This window comes from Pseudoliparis swirei, chromosome 3 (assembly GCF_029220125.1).
Source record: "Pseudoliparis swirei isolate HS2019 ecotype Mariana Trench chromosome 3, NWPU_hadal_v1, whole genome shotgun sequence".
Classification (NCBI taxonomy): Eukaryota; Metazoa; Chordata; class Actinopteri; order Perciformes; family Liparidae; genus Pseudoliparis; species Pseudoliparis swirei.
In genome coordinates, this window is record NC_079390.1 from 1,446,661 (window position 1) to 1,470,840 (window position 24,180).

Sequence of the window (24,180 nt, forward strand, 5' to 3'; positions counted from 1 at the left end):
ATAGGTAAGCGTCGCGTTGCTACGGCGATTCAGGGACATCATCACGCGGTCAGGAGACGTTTACGTTCCCTCAAAGAGCCTCAATGGACGTTTATTCACCTGGAACTCAAAGAAGCCGCTCTTCAGCGCCTCCTTGTACATCATGCGGTCGTACTGCTGCTCCGTCTTCAAGATGCCGGCGTTGATCTCGCTACACGGGACACAAAATCCTGACGGTCAGTTTGGTCAGTGAACCTACCACTTGTTCAGCGCTGGAGGCGGAGAGGACTTTACATTTATTAGGGGGCAGATTCTCCCCACTGACTGAAACCCAGGGGCATTTAAAAATAAACTGGGGGAACTTTGTGAAACTTGTGAAATAACGTTTAACTTTTGTTCAAAAATAATAAATATATTTATTTAGGCTCACAGGATATGAGCAACTGTCATAAAAATGGCAATAATAAGACTATTAGGCATTAATAAGACTCTTAGGTAATAAAACTATTCGACAATAATAAGACTATTAGGCAATAATAAGACTATTAGACAATAATAAGACTATGAGGCAATAATAAGACTATTAGACAATAATAAGACTATTAGGCAATAATAAGAATATTAGACAATAATAACACTACTAGACAATAATAAGACTATTAGGCAATAATAAAAATATTAGACAATAATAACACTATTAGCCAATAATAAGAATATTAGACAATAATAACACTATTAGGCAGTAGTCTACAGATTCAAAGTGATTTCTTAGATTTTTTTTCAAAGAAAAAACATAAATCAAACAATCATATTAAATGTTATTCTTAATTCTTTGTGGTTATTTATTGTTATATATTTTTTAAACAGCTATTGACAATTCTAACTTATTTATTAGTTTTTTTTATAATTAAAAATTATATTTTGTGTGTGTACCTACCTAGTACAGGCAGTACAGATAGGAGACTCAACACAGCACCAAAACAAAACGCTATGACATAATTATTAGAGGACATTATGGGGCATTCGTTGATAGTTCCACTAATGAAGGTCTGTGTCTTAAGGTGGCCATTTCCTCTGACTTTCAGACACTTGTAAATGTAAATCATTATTTCAAGCTCAAATATGACTTAATTCCACGACCAATCATCCGTGTCAAAGACTTTGTCGCCCCCGATAACGAGCTCACGTACGTTTTAAAAAGGTCATCGTCGTGTTATTACGGCCGTTCATCGCGCGCTCAGGATGCGTTTAGTTCTCTGTGCCGCAGTATTTGTAATATTATAGCACGCTTATGGCGGATGACCGACATGGAAGACGATAAAAAGTTCCTTAATGGACATTTTATGATGATGAATGATGAGTACTCATTGGAGTCGTGGATTATAGATTAAAAAAACAATTTAAATATCAGATTATTCTCTTAATTAACAGTTACAATAACAATTTAAACGTGTGTATCTGGGTCTTAAGGTGGACATGTTGTCTTAAGGTGGACATTTTCTCTGACTTTCAGACACTTTCCATTGTAAATCATTATTTCAAGCTCAAATTTGACACATCAAAGACTTTGTTGTTCAAGGTTGTGTTCAAATTAGGGCTGTGAAACGATTAAAAATGTAATCTAATTAATCACAGGTTTCTGTGGATTAATCATGATTAATCACATATTACCGATATTCTCGGTATATTTTTGTGAGAACATAAAGATTTATGACAGAGGGGGGGGGTGCAAATTACTTTTTTTCGTCCCGATGCGCGCACACGCCGTCATCAGAACTCTGCCGCACACGAGACGGAGATCGGAGTCGTGTTAACGCGACACTAGAGACAGAATGACATGCTGCTGGTTAGAGACGACCAACAACAGACGTATTGGAAGCTCATTCTGCGCATGCGTTAAATGCCTTAAAAAAAATTTACTAATTAATCCTGTAATTTAATCATAACGCGTTATTTTTCACAGCACTAATTCAAATATGAAATTTAGCTCTAAATTCACTTTAAATGTGTGATTGTGTGCTCTACGTTCTTATTGTGTTTTATTGTAATTGTAGTTATTTTTATTGTATAGCTTGCAAGATATTTAAAAAATTGTCTTTGATTACTTCAGAAAGCGCTATATAAATTGAATGCACTATTATTATCATTAATAATTGTATTATTATTACATTCTTATTATTATGATTAAATTCCCCGTCTCGTTGACATCCTGACTAACGTACGAGAGCTAGACGCAGTACCTCAACGCCACGGCGCCTCGCCTGCACCTCACCTGGCGAAGACCCGGTCGTTGAAGGTGTCCGCGGCTCCCGTCCTCAGGTTGTTCTGGTTGGCGATCATCTCCTTCACCCACTCCACCCAGGTGTAGAGGCGCAGGATGCCGGCGTCCGCCATGGTCTCCACGAAGTTGGCGTCCTCCACCGTGTCGCCGGCGTCGGCGAGAGCCAGACGCATACCTGAGAGGGAAACGCACAATGACGAGGGGTCAAACACGTGGTGACCTATGAACAGGTTCATCCACATGACCAATGAACAGGTTCATCCTCATGACCAATGAACAGGTTCATCCTCATGACCAATGAACAGGTTCATCTTCATGACCAATGAACAGGTTCGTCCTCATGACCAATGAACAGGTTCATCTTCATGACCAATGAACAGGTTCATCACATGACCAATGAACAGGTTCATCCACATGACCAATGAACAGGTTCATCACATGACCAATGAACAGGTTCATCCTCATGACCAATGAACAGGTTCATCACATGACCAATGAACAGGTTCATCACATGACCAATGAACAGGGTTCATCCACATGACCAATGAACAGGTTCATCCACATGACCAATGAACAGGTTCATCCTCATGACCAATGAACAGGTTCATCCACATGACCAATGAACAGGTTCATCCACATGACCAATGAACAGGTTCATCACATGACCAATGAACAGGTTCATCCACATGACCAATGAACAGGTTCATCCTCATGACCAATGAACAGGTTCATCCACATGACCAATGAACAGGTTCATCCACATGACCAATGAACAGGTTCATCCTCATGACCAATGAACAGGTTCATCACATGACCAATGAACAGGTTCATCACATGACCAATGAACAGGTTCATCCACATGACCAATGAACAGGTTCATCACATGACCAATGAACAGGTTCATCACATGACCAATGAACAGGTTCATCCACATGACCAATGAACAGGTTCATCCATGACCAATGAACAGGTTCATCCTCATGACCAATGAACAGGTTCATCCTCATGACCAATGAACAGGTTCATCCACATGACCAATGAACAGGTTCATCCTCATGACCAATGAACAGGTTCATCACATGACCAATGAACAGGTTCATCCACATGACCAATGAACAGGTTCATCACATGACCAATGAACAGGTTCATCCACATGACCAATGAACAGGTTCATCCACATGACCAATGAACAGGTTCATCACATGACCAATGAACAGGTTCATCCTCATGACCAATGAACAGGTTCATCACATGACCAATGAACAGGTTCATCACATGACCAATGAACAGGTTCATCCTCATGACCAATGAACAGGTTCATCCACTTGACCAATGAACAGGTTCATCCACATGACCAATGAACAGGTTCATCACATGACCAATGAACAGGTTCATCCACATGACCAATGAACAGGTTCATCCTCATGACCAATGAACAGGTTCATCTCATGACCAATGAACAGGTTCATCCATCGCGACCAATGAACAGGTTCATCCATGACCAATGAACTGGTTCATCCACATGACCAATGAACAGGTTCATCACATGACCAATGAACAGGTTCATCCACATGACCAATGAACAGGTTCATCCACATGACCAATGAACAGGTTCATCCACATGACCAATGAACAGGTTCATCCTCATGACCAATGAACAGGTTCATCCTCATGACCAATGAACAGGTTCATCCTCATGACCAATGAACAGGTTCATCACATGACCAATGAACAGGTTCATCCTCATGACCAATGAACAGGTTCATCCTCATGACCAATGAACAGGTTCATCCTCATGACCAATGAACAGGTTCATCCTCATGACCAATGAACAGGTTCATCCACATGACCAATGAACAGGTTCATCCTCATGACCAATGAACAGGTTCATCCACATGACCAATGAACAGGGTTCATCCTCATGACCAATGAACAGGTTCATCCACAATGAACAGGTTCATCCTCATGACCAATGAACAGGTTCATCCTCATGACCAATGAACAGGTTCATCCTCATGACCAATGAACATGGTTCATCACATGACCTATAATGATAGTAATAACAGGTTCATTGTCATTACCAATGAACATGGTTAAAGTCATTCATGACCAACTTGAACAGTCCTCATGGACCAATGAGACAGGTTCATCCATGACCAATGAACAGGTTCATCCAATGACCAATGAACAGGGTTCATCCATGACCAATGAACAGGTTCATCCACATGACCAATGAACAGGTTCATCCACATGACCAATGAACAGGTTCATCCACATGACCAATGAACAGGTTCATCCACTTGACCAATGAACAGGTTCATCCACATGACCAATGAACAGGTTCATCCATATGACCAATGAACATGTTCATCCTCATGACCAATGAACAGGTTCATCCTCATGACCAATGAACAGGTTCATCACATGACCAATGAACAGGTTCATCCACATGACCAATGTTCCCAATGAACAAACAGGTTCATCACATGACCAATGAACAGGTTCATCCTCATGACCAATGAACAGGTTCATCATGACCAACATCAATGACCAATGAACAGGTTCATCCACAATGAACAGGTTCATCCACATGACCAATGAACAGGTTCATCACATGACCAATGAACAGGTTCATCCATGACCAATGAACAGGTTCATCCACATGACCAATGAACAGGTTCATCCTCATGACCAATGAACAGGTTCATCCTCATGACCAATGAACAGGTTCATCCTCATGACCAATGAACAGGTTCATCACATGACCAATGAACAGGTTCATCCTCATGACCAATGAACAGGTTCATCCTCATGACCAATGAACAGGTTCATCCACATGACCAATGAACAGGTTCATCCACATGACCAATGAACAGGTTCATCCTCATGACCAATGAACAGGTTCATCCTCATGACCAATGAACAGGTTCATCCACATGACCAATGAACAGGTTCATCCTCATGACCAATGAACAGGTTCATCACATGACCAATGAACAGGGTTCATCCACATGACCAATGAACAGGTTCATCCTCATGACCAATGAACAGGTTCATCCTCATGACCAATGAACAGGTTCATCCTCATGACCAATGAACAGGTTCATCCTCATGACCAATGAACAGGTTCATCCTCATGACCAATGAACAGGTTCATCCACATGACCAATGAACAGGTTCATCCTCATGACCAATGAACAGGTTCATCACATGACCAATGAACAGGGTTCATCCTCATGACCAATGAACAGGTTCATCCACATGACCAATGAACAGGTTCATCACATGACCAATGAACAGGGTTCATCCACATGACCAATGAACAGGTTCATCCTCATGACCAATGAACAGGTTCATCCACATGACCAATGAACAGGTTCATCCTCATGACCAATGAACAGGTTCATCACATGACCAATGAACAGGTTCATCCACATGACCAATGAACAGGTTCATCACATGACCAATGAACAGGTTCATCACATGACCAATGAACAGGTTCATCCTCATGACCAATGAACAGGTTCATCCTCATGACCAATGAACAGGTTCATCCACATGACCAATGAACAGGTTCATCCACATGACCAATGAACAGGTTCATCACATGACCAATGAACAGGTTCATCCACATGACCAATGAACAGGTTCATCACATGACCAATGAACAGGTTCATCCTCATGACCAATGAACAGGTTCATCCACATGACCAATGAACAGGTTCATCCACATGACCAATGAACAGGGTTCATCCTCATGACCAATGAACAGGTTCATCCTCATGACCAATGAACAGGTTCATCCACATGACCAATGAACAGGTTCATCCTCATGACCAATGAACAGGTTCATCCACATGACCAATGAACAGGTTCATCCTCATGACCAATGAACAGGTTCATCACATGACCAATGAACAGGTTCATCACATGACCAATGAACAGGTTCATCACATGACCAATGAACAGGGTTCATCCACACGACCAATGAACAGGGTTCATCCTCATGACCAATGAACAGGTTCATCCTCATGACCAATGAACAGGTTCATCCACATGACCAATGAACAGGTTCATCCACATGACCAATGAACAGGTTCATCCTCATGACCAATGAACAGGTTCATCCACATGACCAATGAACAGGTTCATCCTCATGACCAATGAACAGGTTCATCACATGACCAATGAACAGGGTTCATCCACACGACCAATGAACAGGTTCATCCACATGACCAATGAACAGGTTCATCACATGGAGATGGAGGAGGAGGAGGAGGAAGAGGAGGATTAGACATTTGCTCATCTGTGCCGAAAGACTCAAACCAGACCCACATATAGAGTCTGTGTGGATCTATGTTTTACACTTCTCGCTGTAAAACTAAAAAGAGTATCATCTAAAAATCTGCACATGTAATGTCAATCATCTGAAAGACATCTGTAAAAGTCTAATTAATGCCTTCTTTCAATTTAAAAAAAAGATGATTTATAGATCACGTTTCAAAGCAAAAAATAAACAATATATTTATTCCCTTTATTCACTAAACATGGAGCTTCTTTACTTTTCTGCGAAATACTTCGACAACCAGGTTTCAGTTTGAGAGGACTTCAAATACCCAGCATGCACCAGGCTCCCAGACGGGGTGCTGTCGGTCCACGTTGCGACGCAACAACAGGCCGTCATCTATTATTCAGCTCCTTCTGAACATGAAACAACAACAAACAAACAAGTACGGCTCAACTAATCCTGAGATACGCAGAGGGACGGTGGGGTTAACCCTTCACAGGGCACCGGAATACTTTGAGATTCAAAATGTCAACACTACAGTGCTATTAGAGGACATAACAGTCGTGTTTTACTGTTGTGATATTTTAATAAAAAATTGTTTTTAGGTAGAAAATCAAGATCAACGAAGTTACCATATTTGGTTCCTCGTCCAAAAAGGGTTAATCTATGTCTTTACCAGGTTTAGATTATAGCAGCTAAAAGGAAGACATGGAGATGAACCAACCACACACACACACACACACACACACACACACACACTCTTGGTCTCACATCTCCTCAGTGACAACCATGTCGTCTTCTCATGTGCCCATAAATATTTGATGGAGAGTCTATATTCGTCTCCTCTACGTCTCGTGGAGAGAAGCTTCAGAAGGTACCGACTTTCTGGACTGACGGTCGTGCAGAAACATCGGCAAAAAAACAAGTTCCTATTGATGGGAACATTTCCATTGAAACAGATTTTTAAAAAGTACGGGTTTAGCACCGGTATCGGAGAAAACCCACAAACGATACCCATCCCGACTGACAACACCTCAAATAACTTATGAGGACTGGGGGGCGTTTTCTAATTATCTTCAGAACAGGATAATAGAAGTTTACATCATAACCATCAGACTAGTGGCGCATGCATTCTGAACACACCGTGTCCTAAAAGCACACCTGAGCTGTTTCTGCCTCCCACGCTTTAATGAAACATGACAGATGAGAAGAGCAAAGAAACGGGGGGAGGGGGGGGGATCGCTCAAGGAGAAGAGAGGGAGCGTACCGTCTGCTGAGAACTTGTCGATGGCTTGGCAGAGAGTGAGGAAGTTTCCAGTGGATTTGGACATCTGGTGAACGGGAAGCAGATGTTTAGACGCCAGAATCTTTCAAGCGTGCGCTAGCCGCACGACTTCATTACGACGCTCTCGCGGAAAGAAACCGTCAAGTCGCAGCCGGCTGGCGTTTTAAAATCAACGGCAGAGACAGCGAAGAGCATCAAACGCTAATTAATTGCCGGCGCATAACGAGAGTTTAAATATAACGTTTTTAAAAGAAATATGTTGTGTAAATATTGTTATTCAATGTATTTAATAACCCAGACAACACGGGGCATCATAATCTTAACACAAAATTAAGAGATTCATATTCAAATCACACATCGATATTAAATATTTGACACACCTTCTCAGAGTTGAGGAGCAGGTGTCCGTTGGCTCGCACCGCTTGAGGCCACTTGACCCTGCGGAGGAGAGAGAGTTCTCAGTTATCAAGCTCCGCCTCTTTTATGGACCTTCAGTCCTGGAGGCAGACTCCGCCCCCTCAGGTAGACTGAAGACGTTCCTCTTGATGGTCTGATAGTCAGACCTGAACCAGGTTCACCTGGTCCAGACCTGGAGATGCTGCTAGAGGCTGAGAGGCTGAGGGGGACGCTAGGATACACTGAGCTCCTCTCTCCTCTCCCCTTATCGATGTTTAGGATACACTGAGCTCCTATCTCCTGTCTCCTTATGGATGTTTAGGATACACTGAGCTCCTCTCTCCTCTTCTCTCTCTCCTTATGGATGTTTAGGATACACTGAGCTCCTCTCTCCTCTCCTCTCTCCTTATAGATGTTTAGGATACACTGAGCTCCTATCTCCTCTCCTCTCTCCTTATGGACGTTTAGGATACACTGAGCTCCTCTCTCCTCTCCTCTCTCCTTATGGACATTTAGGATACACTGAGCTCCTCTCTCCTCTCTCCTTATGGATGTTTAGGATACACTGAGCTCCTATCTCATCTCCTCTCTCCTTATGGATGTTTAGGATACACTGAGCTCCTCTCCTCTCTCCTCTCTCCTTATGGATGTTTAGGATACTGAGCTCCTCTCTCCTGTCTCCTTATAGATGTTTAGGATACACTGAGCTCCTCTCTCCTCTCCTCTCTCCTTATAGATGTTTAGGATACACTGAGCTCCTCTCTCCTCTCCTCTCCTCTCTCCTTATGGATGTTTAGGATACACTGAGCTCCTCTCTCCTCTCCTCTCTCCTTATAGATGTTTAGGATACTGAGCTCCTCTCTCCTGTCTCCTTATAGATGTTTAGGATACACTGAGCTCCTCTCTCCTCTTCTCTCTCTCCTTATGGATGCTTTTTCATCTCTCCATCACACATTACTAACTCTGCTTCCTCCCCGGAGTCCTCGTGACTCCACGTCTCGTAGGGTCCTTTGGACCTGGCTGTGTCGGATGCCTCCTGCCCGGTGAGCCGACCTCCGGTCACGACAAACGTCTTGCAGTACATGCTCGGACTCTTTCGTTTGCTCCTTCTCACTTGTCTTTGGGCCACATGGCCACGTGGTTGTACAGGTAGTAGGACAGGTGGTTGGGCACCAGGTCTTTGCCGGACACGCGGACGTCCACGGGGTACCAGTACTCAAACTCCCTCCGGAGCCGCTGCAGACGCTCTTTGGGGATGTCCGTCTTTGGGAAGGGGGACGTCTTGAAGAAGATGAAGTCCCACACCTCTCTGGTCATCTGCTCCGGCCTGTGGTCAAAACAGAAAAAGGGGTCAACAGGTCAAAAGAGGGATGTATTGGGCTGAAGAGATGTAATTAAATGGAGCATTTGACCGCGTTAGCATTTTACCTCTTGAGAAAATACATAATTGATATTCAAAGCTGTTTTTTAAATGCAACATTTGTCATTGAGTGGACATTTTTTCTGGAAGAATACAAATAAACACAAATATTGAGATGGAGTTGTGGAATTGGACATTTTCTCTCCCACGCTGTTGTTTGAAGGCAGAAAGAGACAGACGAGGGGAAGGAGAGGAGACGGAGGGAATCGGTTAGGGCTTTAATCTAGTGTGTGTAGTGTGTGTGTGTGTTGTGGCCGCACTTGATGCCCAGTGGTGAGGCCCCCTGTCCATTGAGCACCCCCCCCTGGAGAAGGTGTGCCACGGTGTAGTACGCCATGTAGATGGTGGAGTCCGATAGCGACTCGATCAGCCAATGCTCGTCCCAAGGCAGCCGCGTTCCTATGGTAACCAGAAGGCACACACGCACACACGCACGCACACGCACACGCACACACACACATAGGAGAGAAAGCAAAAAAAAGATATGAGGATAGAGCATCGTCTCCTCTAAGCCGACACAATCTTGTCAAGCCGGTGACATCCTGGTGCCAGGAAGAGGAACCATCAGAGTGGAGCGAGTCCCTTTGTGTAGCTCTTCACACACAAGCTGAGAGTTACGGCTTTTAGTGTGAAAAACCAAACGAAACTCAACCTGCTGCAACAATCATTCACTCACTGACTTGCATCTTGTCCTCAAATTACAACGGTGTTACCTTTAAGGCATTTAATAGGAAATAAAAGCACCAACACAACTACACAATTTAAACTTCAAAGAAATAATAATAGATCATTTTCTTTGGCTACAGGCTTTGTATTTATTTGCGTCTTTACTTTTGATCTTTCAGGGTATGAACCAAGTTTTGTTGAGGAAGAAAGGACACATTTAAGTCAGAATATAAATGTGCGTGTAGCATGTAGTGAAACGACGATGCCTTCCAGCCTGTCTGGTGCGCTGGTGGGTAAAACTGTGCGCGTCATAATCTGAATGTGTGTGCGGAGACTTGTGCAGCGTGTGCCAGCTGGCTCCCAGTCTGCATGAGACTGTTGCATCATCAGTCCTCTGTCGCCATCTAGAGGCACAAACATCAGCCACTGAAATAAAAAAGTCCTGGTCGCCTGTTGTGTGACTTCAATAACAGTCATGACACAATCAGGGGTCGTACACGTGTCGACCAATGGGTGTCCAGGACTTTAAATCACATTTCCATTTCTTTAAATCTCGATGCATACATGAAAAAGTGAGAAAATGTCGTATTTAAACTAACAAAGAGAATTCCAGAGCATCCAGTAAATAACCTTAAATGACTCAAATGAATGAGACAATAGTTTAGATTAAAAGAATAAACATTTATGTCTTTTCTGTTATGGTGCGTTCACTTGCAGCGCGGAAAAATGTGCGAGTATGAAAAAGGCTTATATTTAGAGCGTCTTACTATTAGAAGCATATTAATTATATAAAACTCAACGTAAATGAACATATGAAAATAAAAAATGTTCATGACTTTTCCAAAACATTGAGGAGTTTTTTTTTCTAGGCCTGGAAATTAACAGTTTAAAATCCCAAGACTTTTCCAGGTTTTCCATGACCGTACCAACCCTGCATATTGCGAGTATGTATCATATATATTAGGTGGCTGAAAAAGAAGAATACAACGGCCCGCTAATAGACCCACTCGCTCGATGAACATGTGAATATAAAAAATTTCCATGATTTTTTCAAATCCTTCGGGATTTTCTTTTTTCAGGACTTTTCCAGGTCTGGAAGTAACCATTTAAAAGGTTCCAGGACTCTTCCAGGTTTTCCATGACCGTACGATCCCTGAAAGGGATGACTGACGACTGAAGGAGGAGAAGACCACAAACACATGTCCATGATTTTTTCCAAAAAAATCTTTTTTCAGGTCCAGGGTTCTTACACATGTTGACCAATGGATTTCCATGACTTGAAACCAAATTTCCATGACCAAACTGAAATCTCAGGATAAACATGAAAAATTAAGAAAATGTTGCGTATCGAGAGCGTACGCCGGCTTACATTTTGAGCGTCTTTCTTTAAAAAACATATTAATTATTTCAAACTCGGCGTAAATGAACATGTGATCATAACACATTTCCATGACTTTTCCAAAACTTTTATGATTTAAGTTTTTTCCATGACTTTTCCAGGCCTGGAAATGACCATTTTAAAATTCCATGACTTTACCAGGTTTTGCATGAGTGTACGAACCCTGTAGGTCTTTTCCAAATCTGGAAATAACCATTTAAAAAGGTTCCATGACTCTTCCAGGTTTTCCATGACCAGGTTTTTCATTCACACGCACAGAGACCCAACGCTCACCGAGTCCATAGGTGCGAGAGCAGGCGTGCTCCTGCAGCCAGGCCAACGTCGCCTCAAAGTTTCTCCGGGTCTCATCACAAAATCTGTGAAGCGTTGAGAAGAAAAGAGCATAAAAAAACCCACAGAAAGTAGTTATCTATGCTTTTAAGACTTTGACATGACTAGATTTGTGTGTAAGATATGACAAGGAAGGGAAGCAGAGGTGAGTATCTTACGTCTCTAAAGATGTGAGGGCTTCGTTAGCCTTCTGCTTCCACTCCGCATCCCCGTAGTCCAAATACCTGGAACACACATCGGCACGCCGCCGGTTCAGAGCCACTCCAACAACGTTGTCCTGTTACCTTTAAAGTATAAACTCACCACTGGTCACAGAGGGCCACCACACACACGTCAGCTGAACGGGACATCACCTGTTTTTCGGGCTCCATGTAGATCATAGCCTCGCCCTGGGAGGAATCGGTAGAGACAATTCCAGGTAAACATAGAGCCAAAAAAATCATAAATGGCAGAATTAATATCCAGAATTAAAAGTTCCAGAATTAACAGTTCCGCTATTTTCTTTTTTTAAGTTTCGTTTTTATATCGTCTCGTGTGAATGTTGGACTTTCTGTTTTAATGTTGTTTCTATTTTTCATGCTTTTATCCTGTATTTTAATTGTTTTTTTTACTGTAAGGTGACCTTGGGTGACTTGAAAGGTGCCTCAAAATAAAATGTATTCTTAATAATAATAATTAATCCTTGTGTTGCCTTCGGGTCATTTTGACCCGAATCAATATTACACCCTCCCCCCGCCTTAGGATTAATTTGACCCCATTCAATGTTTAATGTCGGTGTTCTTTCGGTAGTCAACAAACAAACATAAAGTGCCTCACACTTAAACTTGGAAAACAATATTAATTCTAATAATTTTCTGGAGGTTTTAATTGCTGGCGTCAAATTGAATCCAAAGGGTAAAATATGTTAGTAAATATAAAGGTAACAGGAGGCTGAAACATTGAATCAGGTCAAAATGACCCAAAGGCGGGGGGAGGGTGTAATATTGATTCGGGTCAAAATGACCCGAAGGCAACACAAGGGTTAACAGTGCACAGAACACCAAACACCAAATTCAGGATGAAGTCAGAATGTAGAGTTGTTGTGCTCCATGTTATTTGAATATACTTTATTTTGAGTTCTTAAAATGGAGAAACAAAAGGACGTCTGACCTTCTCCACCATCATCTTCTGGATGGGCTTCTTGACGTCCTGCACCTTCTGCCCCGCGTAGCCGTCCACCAGCATCACCTGAGACACACACACACACACACGTGTCATGAGTAGTGGTCAGTGGGATGACACACACTCACGTGTCCGTGCTGCTGAGTGTCTGTGTGTGCGTGTGTGTGTGGTAATGCGTGTGTGTGTCTATATGTGTGTGTGTGTGTGTGTGTGTGTGTGTGTGTGTCTACACATTCAGTTTGCCGCTATGCAGTCGATGAATAATTGAGTCTACCCTGAAGTTGTGAATCACTTTTTGTGTCTTGGAGATATATCACACATGTTCAATCTAAAGAGGGGGTGGGTTGTGTGTGTGTTTGTGTGGGGGGGGGGGCTGTTGTATTTAGCGGACCTGTGGATGTATGTGTGTACTCACCCCCTCATAGAACCCCTTCAGATAGACCTTCTCCTTGGCCTCGGCCAGCTTCTCCTTATCGTTCTGGCTCTGGATCTTCAACTCGTCGCAGACCGAAGGAGCCGAGAGGTTCCCGTAGCCCGGGATCTCGATGATGGGGATCTGACACACACACACACATATATATATATAACTCACACTTTAAGGCTCAATTAACCATATCTGGGACTGAATTTGTTCAATGCAACAATCAGAGGAAGAAGACAAAGAGCTCAGCTCACCGGCTCAAAGGGCAACACCATCTTGTCCTCGATTCCAAACTTCTCCCGCAGAGGCTGAGGGAAACGGAGGCGTTAGGAGTCACACCTTCAGGGTTAAAGTTTGTATATGTTCGAGAGGGACGTGATGTTGTATTGATGGACACTTTAAATTAAAATGTAAATGCACCCAATTACAGAGGCTAGGCTGACGGCCATTGTCTGAATGTCCGAGAGGAAAAGGTCATGTAATAAAACTACAATCAGTTATAGTCGAGAGTCGACAACACACAACAGTTCGGTAATAAAAAGTTAGCAATGGATAAAAAAATGAATTTCATATAAATGTATATCACTTATATATATGAATATATATACACACATCAAATATATATATATATATATATAGACACACACACCACATATATATATAAAAAAACACGAGAAAATATCACATGTACATATATATATAGGTGATATATATATATCACATATACATATCACATATATATATATATAAATAAATATATATATGCGATGTGTGTGTATATATATATAAACATGAGAAAATATCACATATATATATATATGTGATATAAATAAATATACATATATACACATATATATATATCACATATATATATATGTGATGTGTGTGTATGTGTATATATAAATATAAATATATATATGTGATGTGTGTGTATGTGTATATATATATATATATATTCTATATATATAAAAAGAAACAAAGTGTAAGGAAGAGCCTTGATCAAATACAAAATGTAGTTTGTGCAATGGATGCTACTTTATAGAAATTATTCCTCCAGAATTAGAGATGTAGTCCATCTGAACACGAGTAAAGAGTAAATCTAAATGTCCAGATTGCACTTTGAGATGTTTTTTTGTGCGTTTCTCTGCATCAGACTTCACACCTGAGGCCTGAAGGCTTCCTGCACGGCAGCACAGCTCACCTGTTTCTTCTTGAGGTCTCTGAGAGCGGCGATGTCATCGGGAGCGTCAGAAGGCACGCTGGTGACTATCCCCGTACCTGAGGAGCATAAACGATGGTAATGACACCTCACGTCCTCAAATGTGAAGAACAGATCAACCTGATCTGAAACAGGAACATGACCCCGGGCGTCTCATTGCTCTCCCTGACCCGTGAAACCACGACAAGGCCATTTACAAACACTCGAGACAAACGACACCCCTGGAGCACCACAGAGCAGACGGATAGATCGAAATGACTTCTTCCAACCGAACAGAGGCCAATAACATTCATTTAATACGTTTAATATATTTAATATGTTTAATAATGTTCTCCCTCGGGCTTCCTTTGACATCACAGCATCCGATACGCGTCACGCTGACCTTGGCCTGATATTTTTAGACTTTTCTAAAAGCTTCTTTAATTAAATCAAGGACCGGGAAGGATACGGGATAAAGCTCCGTGCAGAAAGTAATACTATAAGCCCTAATTATTGTTTATTTGATATGAGTATTCAGTTATTTTATTGACAAGTAGCATTGTTTAATCATTCAGGTTGTTTGCTTATTTAAGTTGTATTGATGTATTAGAATAGCTTTTTCTTGTGATATACAGACATTTGAAGCACCTTTTGTTGAAGTATTTTTCATCAATACATGTCACTCGAGTTCAAGCCGGCACGTACAAAGCAAAGTGCCTCCGCCCAAAGGTAATCAACGAAGCCTCTTTAACATTTCTGCTGAATTCAAATCAACGGAAACACTTTGAATGAATTTGTCTCTGCCGTTTGTTCCCGAGCTTCTCGACTCGTACCTTTGTCCTCCTTGATGGTGAGCATGGGCAGAGCGTAGATGACCTTATAGGAGGTCAGAGGAGCGCTCAGGGCACAGCCGAGGATATCCTACAAGGAGAATACAAAATAAAAATATATATATTTAGAGCCATATGCACCCCACCTGACCCCGTTTGACAAATGTGCCTTTTACCTTCCAAAGAAAAAGGGAAAGGAAGAGCAGAAGTCTTTCAAAGAAAATCGATTTGGCGAGTTCTTTGCGCCGTGGCCGTGAAACCTGAGTTATAATGTATTTTCAGATGAAAAGAAACAAGAAGAACACACAGAGTCCGTACCTGTCCCAGTATCTCCATGACGACGGGGACCACTCCGTTCTCTTTCGTGAAGCCCTGGTACGACATGTTCCGGGCCGACCTGCTGGTGCAGATGAAGACGGCCCCGCCGGCGGTCTCGAAGGCGACGTACTTCATGTCGGGCCTCACCCAGCAGTTGGTCTGGCCGAACATGGTCTCCGGTCTCAGGGTGGCAGCGACCAGGAAGATGCTTTTGCCTTTCATGGCGCTGCGAGGAGGAGGGCGTTAAGCGGCGCTCGCACCGAAAGCGTTGACAATTTCTCGCCGATTTTCGGTTGCGATAGACGGGAATTTTTGCCGGGCGACGCTCATGACGTAAATTTGCCTCGTATAATATTCAACTTTGACAAAAAATTCACCCGATGCCGAGTTGCGAGAGCCAATCAGAGTTGAGATGCTCCGCGTTGATGAATCTAACTGCTGCTCTAGTGGAGCTGGAAGAGACATTCAGACTAGAGGTGAAGGTCACCGAGCTGTGTGAGCCTACGGGTGATGTCATGTATAGATAAATAAATATATATATAAATATTTTAATGTTATGAACCCAAACGCGTTACATCTTCAGACGTTTGTGGGATGTCCTCAACAAGTATGAAGCAGAACTAGTGGTTAGATCTTCCGTGGCGGATGAAGGAGATGATAACCGTTTCCACGGAGTAAAGACACTGAGATAAGCCCCGCCCCTATAAGCCCCGCCCCCTCTGAGGCGTGAACGAAGCGAAAAGCCACAAATGGTCAAGCGAGTAAACTCACACGAGCAAAGCGTTGAGAATATTCGCAACTCTTTTAGTGTGAATCCGGATTTAGCGCTTCAGTAAATTAGTAGTCTTAAATTAAAGAGTTGGCGTTAGCGCGTTTATCAAAATAAGAATTATAGGTTAAAAGTGTCAAAGTTTGAAAAGTCAGTGTTAGTGGTTGTAAAGTGTTACCCGCTATAAAAGACTTTGGACTTGAATTTTGCCGTGTAGGGTTCCACTATCTTCATCTTGATGAGCGTGTACTCCTGAGGTCCGACGCCCTGCAGGTGGAGAAAAAGTTTAATAAAATACAGCTCTAAAAATAGTTTAATAAAATACACCTCTAAAAATAGTTTCATAAAATACACCTCTAAAAACAGTTTAATAAAATACACCTCTAAAAATAGTTTCATAAAATACACCTCTAAAAATAGTTTCATAAAATACACCTCTAAAAATAGTTTCATAAAATACAGCTCTAAAAATAGTTTAATAAAATACAGCTCTAAAAACAGTTTAATAAAATACAGCTCTAAAAATAGTTTCATAAAATACAGCTCTAAAAAGTTTCATAAAATACACCTCTAAAAATAGTTTAATAAAATACAGCTCTAAAAATAGTTTCATAAAATACAGCTCTTAAAATAGTTTAATAAAATACAGCTCTAAAAATAGTTTCATAAAATACAGCTCTAAAAATAGTTTCATAAAATACAGCTCTAAAAATAGTTTCATAAAATACACCTCTAAAAATAGTTTCATAAAATACAGCTCTAAAAATAGTTTCATAAAATACAGCTCTAAAAAGTTTCATAAAATACACCTCTAAAAATAGTTTAATAAAATACAGCTCTAAAAATAGTTTCATAAAATACAGCTCTAAAAATAGTTTCATAAAATACAGCTCTAAAAATAGTTTCATAAAATACAGCTCTAAAAATAGTTTCATAAAATACAGCTCTAAAAATAGTTTCATAAAATACAGCTCTAAAAATAGTTTAATAAAATACAGCTCTAAAAATAGTTTAATAAAATACACCTCTAAAAATAATTTCATAAAATACAGCTCTAAAAATAGTTTCATAAAATACATCTCTAAAAATAGTTTAATAAAATACAGCTGTAAAAATAGTTTAATAAAAGACAGCTCTAAAAAGGCTCTCAAATAAAAATGAAAAGAAACATTTAAAAAAACATTTGCTCAGTTAAATATTTGGACTTTTCTACGTCCCCAATAAACTGCACCAACGATCCCACGGTCAAGAGTTTTGGGTGCGAGGTAGTTTTGTAAATTGGCGACAAATTAAAGCTAAATTGTGAGAACGCTGTTTCTTTTAATGTTAACAATTAATTATATCACGATTCTTTTTTATAAATATAATGAAAACATTATTTGATTGAGCAAAGTAAATGTACCTCTCCCGTCTGCCGGTCGTGGTCCATGCACGGCTGTCCGTCCTTGGGGGAGAAGACGGTATACCTGCAGAGTCGGGACAGTCACAACAAATATTACCAGAAGAACATACGGTGCCAAATGTTACTTCAACATCAGTTACCTCACTAGTGCTAATTATAAAATATTCCCTTTGCTTTTACCCCATGGAAAGAAATGACATTGGTACAGGATATTGTTTCTTGGCAAAGCGGTTTAACTAATCCTAAAAAGAAACAAAGACAAAGTGCCAGGGGTCATACAAAATTTCCATGACCCAACATTTTTTTTATCTCCGTGCACACATGAAAAAATTAGAAAATGTTGTATTTAAACTAACAATGAGAATTCCAAAGCTTACAGTAAATAACCTTAAAAGACGTAAAAGAATGAAACAATAGTTTAGATTAAAAGAATAAACATTTATGTCTTTTCAGTTACGGTGCGTTCACTTGCAGCGCGGAAAAATGTGCGAGTATGAAAGAGCGTATGCCGGCTTATATTTAAAGCGTCTTTCTTTTTAAAGCACATTAATTATTTAAAACTCAGCGTAAATGCACATATGAATATAACAAATTTCCATGACTTTTCAAAAACTTCGGGGATTTTTTTATTTATTCCCAGGCCTGGAAAAAACATTTTAAAATTCCATGACTTTTCCAGGTTTTCCATGACCGTACCAACCCTGAAGTGCACAAAATGTTCATACGACATAATGTAGGGCACTTCCTACTGCACTTCAGTTATGTTTCTCTTTTAAAAAGCATATTTATTATTTAAAACTCAGCGTAAATGAACATAACATTTCCAGGACTCTTCCAAAACTTCGACGATTTTTTTTCAGGACTTTTCCAGAACAGGAAATATTAATAACCATTTTCAATTTCCAGGACTTTTCCTGGTTTTCCGTGACCGTTCAAACCCTGAATCCTTCTCAGGGGTTTTGGGCCTTAGAAACTTAGGTTTCTCTATCTGGCCCTATCTTGGTTCTAAGATAGAGTCTTAAGATAAACTCCTAAACCATCTCACCTTTTGCCAAACTTGATCTTTTTCCGCTCCTTCAGCGTGATGAACTGCCACCTGACGAATGAGTCGTAAAAGGGGTTCACGTCGGTGGTGATGAACGAACGCCTCCAGTCCACCTGTGAAGGGATGACCAGGGTTCAGGCGCAATCTAAATGAAACCCACGATGACCCTCGGGGTCAATCAATTCTGGTGAACTCCAGCTATCAAACCCAAAAGATGCCTCGCTTCAGTTTATACCTTTTAGTCAGAGCAAATATGTGTCAGAAATGGATTTTTGGTGGCCATATTAGATTTTTTTTTAATGATTATTGCATCTGATCAAGTCAAAACCTATTATAAATGATTCAGTATGTACAAAAACTGTTTAATAGCATTTTAAATCATTCAAATGTCTCTTCTGATAGTGGAGATACGATCTTGGATTTTTGCATATTTAACCTATTTCCACAACAGTCATTTCTTAGGACTTTTAGTATGTTATTTATCGAAGAACTCTGTGCCCAAATAAATTCTGTTGCATTTTTTTCTCCATTTTTAATGGTTCAATTGGCTGGATTGCCCGAACTATTTTAACACATGTACTTAATTAGTTCACGCCTATGACATTACCAAAAGGCTTGACAGTATTAAAAAAAATGAATGTAGACTAACAGCATATTAAGGAAGTCATTAGTACAGAGAGAAAACGAACTTGAATGTTCACTAGTTACACGTTTAGTTACCTTGACTCCCATCAGTTTGAGATCTTTAACGGCCATCGGAGGAAAGTATTCCAGCCAGTGTTCAGCACCGGCAAACTCGGTTATCTCCTCGTCCTTCAAGCCCAGAGACCTCATAATGTCCCATTGGAAAGTGGCGGTTCCCGACTTGGCCACTGCTTTACTCTAAAACAAAAGGTATTGAAAAAGAAAAAGATGACAAATAATGCAAATTGACACCCTTTGTGAATGCTGATGCAAAAGAAAACACACTTAAAGTAATTAAGACAAAAACATAAACTGTATACTGTGCCTCAGGTCCTCACCTTCTTGCCCTTTGCTTTGTCCTTGATGATGAATTCATCGGATGCCTCTGGCTTCTCCTTCGTCTGCTCCTCATCCTCATCCGGGAACTGTGGAGGGTTTCCATAGAGCTCCATCTCCCTCTTCAGCTTGTCTGCACAGGCCTGGGGGAAACAATATGAATGTGTGCCAGAAAAGAAGGAAAAGGCAGCGCCTGTGAGAGCGTTGAAGATGCAGTACTAATCGTTGAAGAAAAAGTAGAATATCAGCTCTAATATATAATTATTTATATATATAATTATTAGGGCTGTCAGCGTTAACGCGTTAATCTATGCGATTTGGCCGTTAACAAAAATATTCAAAATATTTAGCGCAAACTTTGTTTACTCGTGTGAAGTTTTTACACTCAAACCGAGTGTCAAGCAGCGCAGTACGGTTTAACACTGTTTCCGTTTAAAACAATTATTTCTCCGCGAATCTCCGCGAAAGGAGCAGAAATCAGTTTAACTCGTGGATGAATCAGTCGGTTTCTCCTGCTCCTCCTTCTCCCCTCTGAGACAGAGGAGAGGAACGGACGTGTCGGGTGACGCGCGCGCGAAAGAACTCACACGAAACCTTCAACGTGATTGGTCAATCCGTTTGTCTGTCAACATTTTGGGAAAAAAACAACCAATGAACACTCAGTAAATCACAAAGGACCTCCCACCTCACGGGTGAGGCTCTATAGCAGCCTGTCAGTCAGAGAGCAGAGAACACGGCACCAGGACAATGAGCCTCATCGAATAAAGCTGAGATTATTCTGGAATGTTTGATGTAGAACACGTGGGGGTGTGTCACATGGAAATGCCTTTAAAAGGTGAATTTAATTTTTTTGTAAAATGTATAAAATGCCCCCAGCCTCCAGAGGGTGAACGTGACATATGTGAATGTCAGTCAGTTACCAAGGCCACTGGTTCTGCTGTGTTCAGTGGTAAAGATGACAGGACCAATGGGGTCTCAATATACTTTTTTTTTTTTACTAATCTGATGTTTCACTGAAGAAACAATTTATCATCCACAATATTAAATACCTCGCTGACACTTTATAGGTAGGAGCCTCTTTGAAAACACAGCTCTGTGTGAAGTTTGGTCTTTAAAAAGAATGAACTTTTAACTTTTAATCGCGATTAATGAATTTCAAAATGTGCGATTAATTAGTTAATTTTTTTTAATCGATTGACAGCCCTAATATATATACATATATATATATTTGCTAATGAACAGAATGATCCTCGCCAAGAAAAGTAGATACGAGAGGATGGATGAGATGAGGAAGAGGAGACGAGGATGGGTGAGACGAGGAAGAGGAGATGAGGATGGGTGAGACGGGGAAGAGGAGATGAGGATGGGTGAGATGAGGAAGAGGAGACGAGGATGGGTGAGATGGGGAAGAGGAGACGAGGATGGGTGAGATGGGGAAGAGGAGACGAGGATGGGTGAGACGAGGAAGAGGAGATGAGGATGGGTGAGACGGGGAAGAGGAGATGAGGATGGGTGTGACAGGGAAGAGGAGACGAGGATGGGTGAGATGGGGAAGAGGAGACGAGGATGGGTGAGACAGGGAAGAGGAGACGAGGATGGGTGAGATGGGGAAGAGGAGATGAGGATGGGTGAGACAGGGAAGAGGAGACGAGGATGGGTGAGACAGGGAAGAGGAGACGAGGATGGGTGAGACAGGGAAGAGGAGACGAGGATGGGTGAGACGGGGAAGAGGAGATGAGGATGGGTGAGACAGGGAAGAGGAGATGAGGATGGGTGAGATGGGGAAGAGGAGACGAGGATGGGTGAGACAGGGAAGAGGAGACGAGGATGGGTGAGACAGGGAAGAGGAGACGAGGATGGGTGAGACAAGGAAGAGGAGACGAGGATGGGTGAGACGAGGAAGAGGAGATGAGGATGGGTGAGACGGGGAAGAGGAGATGAGGATGGGTGTGACAGGGAAGAGGAGACGAGGATGGGTGAGACAGGGAAGAGGAGACGAGGATGGGTGAGACAGGGAAGAGGAGACGAGGATGGGTGAGATGGGGAAGAGGAGATGAGGATGGGTGTGACAGGGAAGAGGAGACGAGGATGGGTGAGACAAGGAAGAGGAGACGAGGATGGGTGAGATGAGGAAGAGGAGACGAGGATGGGTGAGATGAGGAAGAGGAGACGAGGATGGGTGTGACAGGGAAGAGGAGACGAGGATGGGTGAGACAAGGAAGAGGAGACGAGGATGGGTGAGACAAGGAAGAGGAGACGAGGATGGGTGAGATGAGGAAGAGGAGACGAGGATGGGTGAGACGAGGAAGAGGAGACGAGGATGGGTGTGACAGGGAAGAGGAGACGAGGATGGGTGAGATGAGGAAGAGGAGACGAGGATGGGTGAGACGAGGAAGAGGAGACGAGGATGGGTGTGACAGGGAAGAGGAGACGAGGATGGGTGAGACGGGGAAGAGGAGACGAGGATGGGTGAGACAGGGAAGAGGAGACGAGGATGGGTGAGACGGGGAAGAGGAGACGAGGATGGGTGAGACGAGGAAGAGGAGACGAGGATGGGTGAGACGGGGAAGAGGAGACGAGGATGGGTGTGACAGGGAAGAGGAGACGAGGATGGGTGAGACGAGGAAGAGGAGACGAGGATGGGTGTGACAGGGAAGAGGAGACGAGGATGGGTGTGACAGGGAAGAGGAGACGAGGATGGGTGAGACGAGGATGGGTGAGACGAGGAAGAGGAGACGAGGATGGGTGAGACGAGGAAGAGGAGACGAGGATGGGTGAGACGAGGAAGAGGAGACGAGGATGGGTGAGACGGGGAAGAGGAGACGAGGATGGGTGTGACAGGGAAGAGGAGACGAGGATGGGTGAGACGAGGAAGAGGAGACGAGGATGGGTGTGACAGGGAAGAGGAGACGAGGATGGGTGTGACAGGGAAGAGGATGGGTGAGCGAGGATGGGTGAGTCGAGGAAGAGGAGACGAGGATGGGTGAGACGAGGAAGAGGAGACGAGGATGGGTGTGACAGGGAAGAGGAGACGAGGATGGGTGAGACGAGGAAGAGGAGACGAGGATGGGTGAGATGGGGAAGAGGAGACGAGGATGGGTGTGACAGGGAAGAGGAGACGAGGATGGGTGAGACGAGGAAGAGGAGACGAGGATGGGTGTGACAGGGAAGAGGAGACGAGGATGGGTGAGACGAGGAAGAGGAGACGAGGATGGGTGAGACGAGGAAGAGGAGACGAGGATGGGTGAGACGAGGAAGAGGAGACGAGGATGGGTGAGACGAGGAAGAGGAGACGAGGATGGGTGAGACGAGGAAGAGGAGACGAGGATGGGTGAGACGAGGAAGAGGAGACGAGGATGGGTGTGACAGGGAAGAGGAGACGAGGATGGGTGAGACGAGGAAGAGGAGACGAGGATGGGTGAGACGAGGATGGGTGAGACGAGGAAGAGGAGATGAGGATGGGTGAGATGAGGAAGAGGAGACGAGGATGGGTGAGACGAGGAAGAGGAGACGAGGATGGGTGTGACAGGGAAGAGGAGACGAGGATGGGTGAGACGAGGAAGAGGAGACGAGGATGGGTGAGATGGGGAAGAGGAGACGAGGATGGGTGAGACGAGGATGGGTGAGACGAGGAAGAGGAGACGAGGATGGGTGAGATGGGGAAGAGGAAGAGGAGACGAGGATGGGTGAGACGAGGAAGAGGAGACGAGGATGGGTGAGACGAGGATGGGTGAGACGAGGAAGAGGAGATGAGGATGGGTGAGGAGACGAGGATGGGTGAGACGAGGATGGGTGAGACGAGGAAGAGGAGATGAGGATGGGTGAGATGAGGAAGAGGAGACGAGGATGGGTGAGACGAGGAAGAGGAGACGAGGATGGGTGTGACAGGGAAGAGGAGACGAGGATGGGTGAGACGAGGAAGAGGAGACGAGGATGGGTGAGACGAGGAAGAGGAGACGAGGATGGGTGTGA

The 24,180-nt window shown here is 42.8% G+C and overlaps 1 protein-coding gene across 1 annotated transcript in view; it reads right to left on the reverse strand.

The window, feature by feature from the left end:
* lars1b (leucyl-tRNA synthetase 1b) overlaps nt 1-24,180 on the reverse strand; it is a 34,940-nt gene that overhangs the window by 8,728 nt on the left and 2,032 nt on the right. Inside the window, exons 5-24 of the mRNA XM_056444147.1 lie at nt 20,211-20,351; nt 19,909-20,070; nt 19,189-19,301; nt 18,144-18,207; nt 16,920-17,008; nt 15,973-16,198; nt 15,658-15,745; nt 14,828-14,904; nt 13,881-13,934; nt 13,621-13,761; nt 13,194-13,271; nt 12,348-12,433; nt 12,203-12,268; nt 11,988-12,070; nt 9,910-10,048; nt 9,344-9,556; nt 8,214-8,271; nt 7,816-7,879; nt 2,252-2,435; nt 100-190 (exon numbers count right to left, since the gene is read on the reverse strand). Of these exons, the coding sequence (XP_056300122.1) occupies nt 100-190; nt 2,252-2,435; nt 7,816-7,879; nt 8,214-8,271; nt 9,344-9,556; nt 9,910-10,048; nt 11,988-12,070; nt 12,203-12,268; nt 12,348-12,433; nt 13,194-13,271; nt 13,621-13,761; nt 13,881-13,934; nt 14,828-14,904; nt 15,658-15,745; nt 15,973-16,198; nt 16,920-17,008; nt 18,144-18,207; nt 19,189-19,301; nt 19,909-20,070; nt 20,211-20,351 (2,217 nt within the window). The remainder of the gene's footprint in view (nt 1-99; nt 191-2,251; nt 2,436-7,815; nt 7,880-8,213; nt 8,272-9,343; nt 9,557-9,909; nt 10,049-11,987; nt 12,071-12,202; nt 12,269-12,347; nt 12,434-13,193; nt 13,272-13,620; nt 13,762-13,880; nt 13,935-14,827; nt 14,905-15,657; nt 15,746-15,972; nt 16,199-16,919; nt 17,009-18,143; nt 18,208-19,188; nt 19,302-19,908; nt 20,071-20,210; nt 20,352-24,180) is intronic.